Source organism: Phyllobates terribilis, unplaced genomic scaffold (assembly GCF_046119375.1).
Source record: "Phyllobates terribilis strain yellow unplaced genomic scaffold, ASM4611937v1 Scaffold_2__4_contigs__length_985480577, whole genome shotgun sequence".
Lineage (NCBI taxonomy): Eukaryota > Metazoa > Chordata > Amphibia > Anura > Dendrobatidae > Phyllobates > Phyllobates terribilis.
In genome coordinates, this window is record NW_027362762.1 from 143,973,306 (window position 1) to 143,986,553 (window position 13,248).

The window sequence follows — 13,248 nt, forward strand, 5'->3', positions numbered from 1 at the left end:
CACTGAGAAGCGCAGGCATACTTCCACTCCTCAGTGTCTGGCTGTGACGGCATCCAGATGAGCCGAGGTCATGTCCAATGAACTCCGCTCACTTCATGTACGTCACTGACAGCGTGGGAAAATTCTCCTGCACTCAGCACTTCAGCGTGAGAATTTTCCCACGCTGTCAGTGACGTGCATGAGGTGAGCTGAGTTCATTGGACATGACCTCACCTCATGTATGTCACTGACAGCGTGGGAGAATTCTCACGCTGAAGCGCTGAGTGCAGGAGAATTTTCCCACGCTGTCAGTGACGTGCATGAGGTGAGCTGAGTTCATTGGACATGAACTCGGCTCATCTGGATGACGTCACAGAGAGACACTGAGGAGCGCAAGCATGCCTGCGCTTCTCAGTGTCTGCGGGATGACAGGCTGGATGGCAGCTTTCTGCTGCGGTCCAGCCTGTCATCTCGATGTAGCAGAGCTGGAGCTGTCCTGGGAACCATCGAAAGGTAAGGATGAGGTTGCTTTATTATTTTTCTTTTATTGCAGGAGATCGTTGGCTTCAGCTGGAATGGGCGTGATGGTAAGTATGGTTTAATTTAGAACAATAAAGAATTGTGTCTTTATTTCAATTAAAGGACTTTACTCTGGGTGTTTGTGTTTTCTTTTAACTTTGACTATGGGGTTAGTAATGGGGGTGTCTTATAGACGCCTCTCCATTACTAACCTGGGCTTGATGTCAGCTGGCATTATAAGCTGACATCAACCCCAACCCTATTACCCCCTGCCACCGCACCAGGGCAGCGTGGAAGAGCGAGGCTAAGTGCCAGAATTGGCGCATCCTATGGATGCGCCATTTCTGGGGCGGCTGACGGCTGGTGTTTCTAGCCTGGGAGGGGGCCAATATTCATGGCACCCTTCCTGGGCTATTAATATCAGCCCCCAGCTGTCTGCCTAGCCTGTGCTAGCTATTAAATTAGGGGGGACCCCACGTCATTTTTTTGGGGGGGTCCCCCATTTTAATAGCTAGTAAAGGCTAGGTATTCAGCTGGGGGCTGATATTAGTAGCCTGGGAAGCTCCGTGGGTATTACCCCCTTCCCAGGCTTCAAACATTTGCCCCAGCTGTCTGCTTAACCTCCGCTAGAGCCTAAAATTAAGGGGAACCCCACGTCAATTTTTTTTTAAATAAATCCTTTATTTTAACACTAAATGACAAGTACAGTAATCAACACTGTCACTGTACTTCATATATATGTGACTGACATGTTTCTATCTATCTAATCTATGTGTGATTCTCTATTCCTTCTATTCTAAATTGTCGGGTACAGATGCTGAATTGCCGGCCGGCTTTCTTAAAGAGACGGTGCATGAAAACACTATTATTTTTTTAAATAAATCCTTTACACTAAATGACAAGTTCTGTAAGCAACACTGTCACTGTACTTCTTATATATGTGACTGACATGTTTCTATCTATCTAATCTATGTGTGAAGCTCTATTCTGTCTGTTATAAATTGTCGGGTACAGATGCTGAATTGCCGGCCGGCTTTTTTAAAGAGACGGTGCACGAAAACACTAATATTTTTTTTAATAAATCCTTTACACTAAATGACAAGTACAGTAAGCAACACTGTCACTGTACTTCATATATATGTGACTGACATGTTTCTATCTATCTAATCTATGTGTGAAGCTCTATTCTTTCTGTTGTAAATTGTCGGGTACCGGTGAATGCCGCTGATGAATTGCCGGCTTTTCATGTCATTCTACATTATTCTTAGTTGTTTTACTTCATGTAGAATTAACCTACAAGGAAAGAAAGGGTTTATTTTCATTCCGATATTTGTGTCCCATTGACTTGCATTGGTTTCCGGTATCGGAATCGGCGATATCCGATACTTTTTGGGTATCGGCCCGATCCAATCCGATACGATATTTCCTGATATCGGAAGGTATCGCTCAACACTACTCACCAACGATCAAGGGAGCAGCGACATCATGGAAAGAATCTTTCCGCGATGTCCTGCTCCTGGTTACCAGCCTGCTGCTGAAGCAGGAGCAGGCTGGTAACCATGGTAAACATCGGGTTACTAGGGGCACACGCGCACCTAGTAACCCTTTGTTTATCATGGTTACGAGCCTGCTAAAGTGAGCGGTAACCTCCCGCTCACTGTAGCAGAGTGGTAACCATGATAAACAATGGGTTACTAGGTGCGCGTGTGCCCCTAGTAACCCGATGTTTACCATGGTTACCAGCCTGATCGCTGCTCCCGCTGGTCACACACAGCGATGTGTGCTGACCAGCGGGAGGGCAACGACCAAAAAATGGTCCAGGACACTTTGCAGCGATCAGCGACCTCACATCAGGGGCCTGATCGCTGCAAAGTGTCACATATAGCGACATCGCTGGTGAGGTCGCTGTTGCGTCACCAAAACCGTGACACAGCAGCGATCTCACTAGCGATCTCGCTATGTGAGACGGGGGCTTTAGAGGAGCGATCAGAGCTTAGCTCCAATTGCTCCTGATAACCACTTAAATCTCTCACAGCGATATTTAACGCACGCTATGGGTGCGGGGGGTGTGGATGCACCATTCCGGGCACCCATTGACAACCCAATGACACTATCATGTGATAATGATTGGTTGCCACAGCAGAAGAGGGCCTGCTAAAGACTAAAGGCCCCAGTGCCTGCCATGATGGTGCTTCTGTGAACGCCAGTTTGGGGAGTCCGTGATTTTCTGAATATATAATAAGGTTGTTGTATTGCAGTACATAGGACAAGCAGACAATCGCAGGTTTAAATCACCTTAAAACATTTAAAAACATGTTCAAATCCCACCCTTTCCCCCCATTAAAATTAAAAAATATTTAAAAAATAAACATATTTGGTATTGCTGCATTCAGAAAAGTCTGATCTATCAGAATATAAAATTATTTAATCCGATCGGTAAACACCATTACGCTAAAAAAAAAATAGAAATGCCAGAATTGCAATTTGAAATTTCACCAAAACTTTTTTCCCGTTTTTCAGTATCTTGTAGGGTAAAATGAATGGTGCCATTACAAGCTACAATTCATCTTGCACAAGCAACCTTCATATGGCTGTGTGGACCAAAAAATGAAAAAGTTATGGCTCTTAGAAAAAGGGGACGAAAAAACAAAAATATAAAAATGAAATTTGGCTATGACGTGAAGAGTTTAAAGATGTCAGTAGAAAGAAATGTCATGATTAAGGGTGCACCGACACCTGAAACTCGTTGATGCGTGCCTTGTAAGCTGTACCGCTGCCTTTTATGTCCCTGAAGTATTATTGTGAATAAAACATTCGCTGTTCGTGGAGATGGATTTCTCCTGTTTCTTGCAGTAGAGAGAAATGCAGCAGTCTGAACTTGCCTATTGCTGGATGTCACACGTGGTTGTGACGCGCCCCCTGGGCCGTGGGGTACTCGGTGCCGGGCCGGTCGGTTCAGGGGATGTCACAGTGGCAGTGACCCGGTCCGTGACCCAGGGCGGTCAATAAAAGGGGATTATAGTTTTTATAGTTTAATGTTCGTGATGCCACCTGTGGTATGCGGCTATATGGAGCCGCCGCTGCGGTGCAGATCCCCTGGAGCTGATGGTGACGCAGCAGAGTTGGTTCAGCTCTCCACAGGCAGAGCTTAGCTCCAGGGCGGTGCAGTGATGATTAATGAGGTAGATGTTGCTTGCAGTGTAGTGCAGGGCTGGTGATGGCGCAGATAATAATTCTAGGACACAGTGGGGTGCAGTCTTCAAGGTTTACTCACAGGTATTGAACTCCAGGCTACCAGGACCAGGGTAACCTCCCACGCTGTTCTGTGTTTACCAAGGCAGGGGTTCAGCAAACTCCCAGGTGTCTCAGGAGTACATAATAGGACCCCGTTCTGTGTGCCTTCCTCGGTCGTCTTCCTGCGCTGGCTCTCACCCTCCTGCCCTGCGCCTCGCAACCAGTGTCCCATGCCAGTAACCTCGGATTTTAGCGGGCAACCTGCAGTCCCCTGAATCCTATGTGGCTACCTTTTTAGCGATGTAGTTGCGGTTGTGAGTAGCTGCACCCTGAAAGTACAGAAGCCTCCGGTTCCTAGCTGAGCCTTGTAGTTCTCCACTAGTTAGGGGCCGGCCCCCTTTGCGGCCTGATCCCTCCATGTTCCTGCAGATTCGGGCGCACAGGTAGCTTCCTGCACTTCCCGTGCCCCTGGAATCCCCTCACTTCTGGAGCCTTCCTCTGCTCTCTTCCTCGTCCTGCCTGTACTCCTGGGCCTCTCACTCTAGGCCCGCTCCTCTGAGCAGAGCTCCTACAGAGCTCCTGCTCCCACTCCTTCTCTCTCTCCCTCTCAGACTGAACTCAACCCTCTCTCCCAAGATGGTTCCCCTTTTTATACTCCTACTGAAGTGCTCCCCTAAACTTCTTCCTCCACCCACACCTATTACATGGTTCCACCCTCCAGCCAGGGACCAGGGACTGTGCTCTCCCTTAGGAGCAATCTCGCCCTTCCCTCTGAAGTGTAGTGTAATGGATGCAAGTGTGTGGGTCCCGGGCAGTACTCCATCCTTACCTGAGAGTGGGGTACCACAACTCTGGGTGAGATGCAGTACCTCTGTGGCGACTGAACCCGCAGGGGCGCCACATGGTCAAACGGGGATCCTCGGTTTCCAGACAGTATAGATTCCGGAGGTAGAAACCCACCTATACCCAGTATATTTGCCTTGAAGGGAACCTGTCAGGTGGTACGTGCAGTCCGATCTGTGGACAGCACAGTATAGAGAAGCTGAGAATGGTATATAGGTTGGTGATTGTGAAATCCCTGGTGTTTGTATGCATATGAGTCCAGTGGACGGTCCTATTTAGTTGATTGATGGCTGTCTTTGCATGCACTGTCATACAGAGAAGATTGTCAATCACTAGTGGGACCGCCCACTGAACTCAAATGCGTACAAACACCAGGGATTTCAATGAATAAGATTCAAGTTTTTCTGAAACTTTTCCCACAAAAGTGTATACCAACCTGATCATCTCCTCCTGCTCTAGAACATCTTGCATGCAGATCAGATACCATTTTCAACAGGACAGGTTCCCTTTAAATTCAGATTGGTGGAGATCCAGGAGATCCAGCTCCTGCAAATCAACTAAGCGAACTGTTTACAAGGCCCAGCATTGTCCATTATATGGCCGATGTCCCTGAATGGGACTGAGCTGCAGTGAGTGGTAGGGCCAAACTCAATTATTACTAAATGTGCAGCGCCAAACGTTGAAACAATCAAATTGATGCTGCATGTAATGGAGCCACGTAATCCCTTTAAGAAGGTGATTGGTGGGGTTACCAGATGTCAGACCCCCACCAATCTGACATTGGTGATCTATTCTTACTAAGGATATGCCATCAATTTTATAGTCTTCAGGCTTCCATACACCTATAGATAAAGATCATCCAAACTGGCCATTTTCAGTGGAACTGGATGACTATTTGTATGTTGGCCATCCGACTCTTCCCTGACATCATTAAAGAAGGATTGAGCTTTTGTAATTTCTACGCCAGATCCTTTTGCATTTAGCAGCTATCTCATTTCTATGGTGAACTCTAGGAAACCCTTTATTACACTTTCTCAATAATTGCTGGACCTCTAGAGGAGAGGAAAAATTTGCATTGGTAAAGGAATTAAAAGTAGATTAAATGAGCCGGGAATTATTGTTGAGGTTAGTCTGGAACAGCGCCAAGAGCTAATGAAATAATATTACTCCTAGTGATTACAGGTCAATAATATCTATTCCCTAAAGGCAAAAACCACAACGATACAGCTTTTATCTAGTTTGTGGAATCTGGAGGGCTTACTACATCTATGCCTGCAACACTATGGAGTTATACACCTATCATCACACACAAGATTTCCTATAGGAAAAATATATCTTTGTATCCTATACTTATACAGTCATATGAAAAAGTTTGGGCACCCCTATTAATCTTAAGCTTATTGTTTTATAAAAATTGGTGTTTTTGCAACAGCTATTTCAGTTTGATATATGTAATAACTGTTGGACACAGTAATGTTTCTGCCTTCAAATGAGCTTTATTGTACTAACAGAAAATGTGCAATCTGCATTCAAACAAAATTTGACTGGTGCATAAGTATGGGCACCTCACCAGAAAAGTGACATTAATATTTAGTAGATCCTCCTTTTGCAAAAATAACAGCTTCTAGTTGCTTCCTGTAGCTTTTAATGAGTTCCTGGATCCTGGATGAAGGTATTTTTGACCTTTCCTCTTTACAAAACAATTCCAGTTCAGTTAAGTTTGATGGTCGCCGAGCATGGACAGCCCTCTTCAAATGATCCCACAGATGTTCAATGATATTCAGGTCTGGGGACTGGGATGGCCATTCCAGAACATTGTAATTGTTCCTCTGCATGAATGCCTGAGTAGATTTGGAGCGGTGTTTTGGATCATTGTCTTGCTGAAAGATCCATCCCCTGCGTAACTTCAACTTTATCACTCATTCTTGAACATTATTGTCAAGAATCTGCTGATACTGAGTGGAATCCATGCGTCCCTCAACTTTAACAAGATTCCCGGTGCCGGCATTGGCCAAACAGCCCCAAAGCATGATGGAACCTCCACCAAATGTTACTGTGGGTAGCAAGTGTTTTTCTTGGAATGCTGTGTTTTTTTTCCGCCATGCATAACGCCTTTTTGTATGACCAAACAACTCAATCTTGGTTTCATCAGTCCACAGGACCTTCTTCCAAAAAGAAATTGGCTTCTCCAAATGTGCTTTTGCATACTACCTCAGCCGACTCTGTTTGTGGCGTGCTTGCAGAAACGGCTTCTTTGGCATCACTCTCCCATACAGCTTCTCCTTGTGCAAAGTGCGTTGTATAGTTGACCGATGCACAGTGACACCATCTGCAGCAAGTGGATGCTGCAGCTCTCTGGAGGTGGTCTGAGGATTGTCCTTTGACTGATCTTACCATTCTTCTTCTCAGCCTTTCTGATGTTTTTCGTGGCCTGCCACTTCTGGCCTTAACAAGAACTGTCCCTGTGTTCTTCCATTTCCTTACTATGTTCCTCACAGTGGAAACTGACAGGTTAAATCTCTGAGACAGCTTTTTGTATCCTTCCCCTGAACAACTATGTTGAATAATCTTTGTTTTCAGATCATTTGACAGTTGTTTTGAGAAGCCCATGATGCCACTCTTCAGAGTAGATTCAAACAGGAGAACAACTTGCAAGTGGCCACTTTAAGTAGCTTTTCTCATGATTGCATACACCTGGCTATGAAGTTTAAAGCTCAATGAGGTTACAAAACCAAAAAAAGTGCTTTAGTAAGTCAGTAAAAAGTAGGTAGGAGTATTTAAAACAAGAAAATGATAAGGGTGCCCATACTTATGCACCTGTCAAATTTAGTTTGAATGCACATTGCTCATTTTCTGTTAGTAATGTTTCTGCCTTGAAATGAGGTTTATTGTACTGTGTCCAACAGTTATTACATAAATCAAACTGAAATAGCTGTTGCAAAAACTCCAACTTTTATAAAACATTAAGCTTAATATTAATAGGGGTGCCCAAACTTTTTCATATAACTGTATAAAGTATCCAATGCATGTATAAATTCATTATTTATACTGATATACATGAGTGATACTAGTACTGTATACGCAGGAACCACATGGGAAGATTAGATGATTTCTCCACTATTGTCATGATGCCATAGTGTATAAATTATAGATTCTTCTGTCATCAGTCTACTGTGAATATAAATACCTGTGCAAAGTAATTATGTATACACAGGGCTGTGGAGTCAGAGTCGTGGAGCCGGAGTCAGTATAAAATGTAACGACTCCGACTCCTAAAGTAAATAATAAATTGGGTGCAGTAGTTCAATGCAGTTTGTGGGGAATATTTTTCATAAGAATTTGGAAAAGTTATGAAATGTCCTATAAATGTCTATCCTAGTCCTGATCTAAGGGTCTAGACTTTTAGCTGAGATGAATCTGTGCTACAGTAAATTTATCACTTAAACATGAGCCATGTATGAAGGAGTCGGAGTCGTGGAGTTGGAGTTGGTGTCATGGAAATTGAGGAGTCGGAGTCGAAGGTTTGGCTTACCGACTCCACAGCCCTGTGTATACATGTGCGATCATTCGTTCGGCATCCATCTCTCCCGACCCCCACATACACAGGAGCCCTCGTTCTACCGAGCGCTCCTGTATTCTCTACGAGAGAGGTTCTGCCAGACATTTCTGGTGGTGGCTTATCTAGCCAAGAACAAAACGATTGGCAGCCCAAAATCGAACAGACCGCATCCTTGTCTCCTCCGACATCATCTGTTGGGGAATAGTCGGGAAGCCCCCATACATATTAGCTCACCGATATCAGCAGATTCAGCTGATGTTAGTCTAATGTATATGGGGTCCTTAAGACTATGTTCACTCTTGTGGTTTGACATTCCGTTTGTCTGTTCTGTTTTTAGGAACAGAAGAATGGAATCAATGTAAAGTAATGGATTTGTTGCATAATTGATGCTGACTCAAGCAGAGGGACCCCATTGATTATCATGAGGTCCGTCTAGATTCTGTTATGTGGTCAATTTTAGAATGGAGTATTTATATTCAGAGGGTTGTCCACCTTGGGTTGTCCAATTTAGAGATTCTCTATTGATGGGTTGATCTGAATATGTCCCACTGCTTTATATTTGATTCATGTGTAGCACCAGTACAAAGTGGATGAACTTTACACAGTGTTCATTGAACTACATGTAATGGATTGACATTCCAAATCCCCATGGACACTTTTCTATTTTATTTTTTTTTTAGCTGTTCTTATAGCGCTAACATAGTCATAATCCTGTAGAGATTTTTACCATTCACATCAGTCCCAATAGGATTAACAATCTTGAACAGGGGTGGGCAATTCATTTTCTCAAGGGGCCAGAGGAGAGACTGTGATTATGGTGGAGGGATGAACCAATCTGACAAACTTAATTCTGCTCATTATTATTGTTTTATATTAATTTTAATAACTTAATATTGAGCAGAATTAAGCATTGACTCGCTGCTACTTGTAATACATGTTACGATAGGGCTTATTGTAACTTACCTGTAGCAGCAAATCAAAACTATATAATTTACTGCTTTTCAAAAAGTTTATAAATCATACTGCTCCTGATATTCAGCCCTTGTACCTTGATCAACAGCTCCCAACACAACATGATGCTCCCACAGTCCCCACCGACAGTATGATGTCAGCACTCAATTGCGCACATTAAATGATGTCCCCACACAGCCCCTTAAACTGTATGATGTTCCTTGAAACAGTATGATGTTCCAAAATGTCCCCCCCGCACACTGTATGATATCTCCACAAAGCCCCTCAAACAGTATGATGACCCCGCAAATCCCCTCAAATAATATGGTGTTCCATCACACAGTATGATGTTCCCACAAACCCACTCACACAGTATGATGTCCCATCATACAGTATGATGTCCTCACATAGCCCCCTACATAGTATAATGTCCTCACTCAGTATGTCACCACAGAGTCCCCCACGCTGTATGAAGTCCACACACAGCCCCCCTACATAGTATGACGTCCCCACACAGCATGTCCCCACAAAGTCCCCTTACACAGTATGATGTCCCCACAAAGTCCCTTTACACAGTATCATGTTCCCACACAGCCACCGTGCACAGAATGATGTCCCCACACAGCCCCCCTGTACAGTACGATGTCCCCACACAGCCCCCCTACACAGTATGGTATTCTCACACAGCCCCCTTAGGGCACAGTATGATGTCCCCACTCAGGCCTCTTATGTAATAGTAACCCCTTTTACCCCCCTGCACAGAATGATGTCTCCACAGAGCCACTTGGCACAGTATTATGTGGCTCACCTGTGGGTCCAGTTGCCACAGAGGTACTGCATCTCAGCCAGAGGTGTGGTGCCCCTCTTTCAGGTAAGGAGGGAGCACTACCCGGGACCCACACACTCACATCCAACACTACACCACTCCATTAGGGAAGGGCAAGATTACTCCTGAGGGAGAACACAGACCTGGTCCCTGTCTGGAGGATGGAACTAAGTAGAGGAGGTGGGTGGAGGAAGTAGTTTAGGGGAGCACTGAAGGGAGGACTGAAGGTAGAGGGGACCACGTAGAGCGACAGTTAGTGACGTGGGTCACATGACAGAGAGTATAAAAGGAAGGGTAGAAAGATCTAGAAGGGTCCTAGGTTCTAGGAGCAAGAGCGCAGTTAGTGAGGACCGTTGAGGAGCTGGGTCCAGTCAGAGGGGCCCAGTAGGAGAGTGAAGAGAGAAGACCGGAGCAGTGAGAAAGGCTCCAGAGAGAGAGAGAGGATCCTAGGGGCACGGGAAGTGTGGAGTCCACCCGTGCGCCCGAGTTCACGCTGACCGTGAAGGGATCAGGTTGCAGTAGGGGACCAGCCCCAGACTAGTGGAGGACTGCAAGACTCAGCTAGCAAACCGGAGGTTGCGGTATCTTTAAGTGCCGTAGCCAAAAACCACACACATTCGCTGAAAAGGTGGTTACATAGGACCAAGGGATAAAGAGGACGTCGCCCGACAAGGCCTGGGGCCAGTGGCTCGGGACACTGTGTGTGAGGCGCAGGGCAGGAGGGCGAGAGCCAGCGCAGAGAGACCACCCGGGAAGGTACACAAGAAGGGGGTCCCGTTCAAGTGCACCCAAGTTATCTGAAAGTTGGCTGGATCACTTCCCCGGAGAACACAGGACTCGGCGGGCAGTTATAACCTGCTGGCAGTTGTAACCTGGAGCACCGTAAAAACTGTGAGTAAAAACTTGAAGACTGCACCTGCTGTGTCCTAGACTTAATTGCTGTTTCACCTGCCTTGCACTACAACACCAACATCTAGAATCATCTCCTTAACTGCCCTGGGGCCTAGCTCTACCCGTGGAGAGCTGAACCATCTCTGCTGCGTCACCAACAGCCCTAGTGGATCTGAACAGCAGCGGCGGCCACCTATAGCCGCATACCACAGGTGGCGTCACAAAACCTTATCCCCAAAACTTTATTCCCCTCTTTTTCTTTAATTATTGACCGCCCTGGGCACGGACCAGGTCACGCCACCGTGACTACCCCAAAAAGAACCGACCGGCCCGGCTATCGAGTACCCCACATCCCCCAGGGGGCGCGTCACATTATGATGCCCCCACATAGGCCCCTTAGGACACAGTATGATGCCCCCACATAGGCCCCTTAGGGTACAGCTTGATGTCCCCACACAGGCTTCTTAAGGCACATGTAGTTGCGTCATTGTGCCTGCTGCCTCTCAGATGCACAGGCTCCATGGTGGAATAGGCTGCTGACAGCTCCATGTTCCATTATTGTGCTCATCGGAAACTGCATCCCAAGGATGCAGATTTCAGTGTCAGTGAGACGCCGGGCAGGAGGAGCCGCGTGGTGCAGGACACCTCTGTTTCCAGTCCTTTAGCTTTTCTGGACCACAGACTGCACCAGAACAGCCAAAGAGCTGCATGTGACCCGTGGGATGCACTTTGCCCAGGTCTGATCTAGAACATACACATCAATTTCATGGGAAGCCAAAAATCCTTCAAATATATTTATGGAGAGTACTGATAACCACTGAGCCACTACCAGCACTTTCTAGCTGCTCTTTGCTCTGGCAGATAATTGCAGTCTCGAATAAGAGATCACGGTTAATGTATAACATTCTTTTCAGAAGTATTTGATAGGGTATTTTAAATGTTTTTCTAAACTCTTTTTAATATGCTGATTCATGTGACTAGCTTCCTCTGATTGTGCGGAGGTGTATGAAATGTAATTTTTCTGTAAAGCCTGCAAAACCTTAGCAGGCCTGGAGAATACTTGTAAGCTTGGTAGCCATTGGTTCCAAAAAATTATTTCCAATGTCATTCCTTTAGGCAATGTTCACATTGCTTGAAAACCACTTGGAAAACTCTTGTTCATTTCCATTGGAAATCCACTTTGCTGTCCATACAAGGAATTTTTTTGAGCTTTTTTTTCTTGAAGAGGTCTTGAAAAAGACCTGTTGGGAGAAATGAAGGCGCGTGTCACTTCTTAGAAGCAGATCCTGAAGGAATGCAATCCAAATTAAGCACTGTCAAATCAAAAGGCTGCAAAAAAAAAGTTTGGGAAAAAAGATAAGTTCCCCTGGAAGCGATATGATTCAAAATCATCAACATTCCTTCTACTTTATGCGGCTGATGAAGTGTATAACATTTTATTCCCACTTTTAATACCTTACTCTTCAAATTCTAAAATAGTTTTCATTTTTTTTGCACAACTGGAAATATTTTGCAAACCCATAATTTCAGCAATCTCTTGGTACAAAGATTGTAATACTTTAGTCTCCCACTGATTCTGTTAGACTTGTGGTCATGTTTAATCTTGATGTTGTTTCCTCTACAGCCCACGGGGGGTGAACGTCACATTTTCCATGAGAAAGTACTGAAAAAGAAAAGGCTGTGTGCTGCCTGTAGTGAGCCGGTCGTATCCCAAGGCAGTGTCTGCAGAGGTAAGCAGTGACTACTACCCATACTCAATTCCTGACAAAAGGTGTTCACACCCCCATAGGGATAACTCATATTAATTACCATATTGTCCACAAGGGACAACTAGACCCAACTTTAGACACGTGTTAAAACTCAACTTTTATTTGTTAATTATTAAAATAAACAGAACCAAACAAATCTTAAAAACACACTAGTGAGAAATAGCACCAGTGACCCAATTGAGTTTAGTAGAAATCATGAACTGCAGTCATGATGATAGATGAATGAAGGAATTTCTAGTTGTGAGCCAACTGGTGGCCGATCTGTAGGAGCAGAAATAAGATAGCAAGAACACTGACACTCTAGTGTGTTTTTAAGATTTGTTTGGTTCTGTTTATTTTAATAATTAACAAATAAAAGTCGAGTTTTAAAACGTCCCTAAAGTTGGGTCTAGTTGTCCGTTGTGGACAATATGGTAATTAATACTACCCATACTCAACTCTGACCATTCTGGCAAAGCATAGCAGAAAATGTAGAAATAGGATTCTGTATCACAAAGTCCACCACATGTTCTGCTGAGATTGGACTGACGATGGTGATACAGACTGGCATTTCCTCATTAGGATTTAAAGGATTTGTCCAAGTTCCTATTGTTGGAAGAGTTTACTGGCAATAAGCTGATCAATGTTTGTCGAATAGTGGGACCATCAGCGATCAGCTTTTGTCGGTGAGGGCAATA

The 13,248-nt window shown here is 44.8% G+C and overlaps 1 protein-coding gene across 5 annotated transcripts in view; it reads left to right on the forward strand.

Annotated features, from left to right (window-relative positions):
* TNS2 (tensin 2) overlaps window positions 1–13,248 on the forward strand; it is a 180,121-nt gene that overhangs the window by 89,101 nt on the left and 77,772 nt on the right. For 3 of the 5 annotated variants that reach the window (XM_073662925.1, XM_073662927.1, XM_073662926.1), the window contains exon 2: window positions 12,427–12,532. The exons of the other annotated variants lie outside the window; for them this stretch is intronic. In XM_073662925.1, the coding sequence (XP_073519026.1) occupies window positions 12,427–12,532 (106 nt within the window). The remainder of the gene's footprint in view (window positions 1–12,426; window positions 12,533–13,248) is intronic. 5 annotated transcript variants of the gene reach the window in all.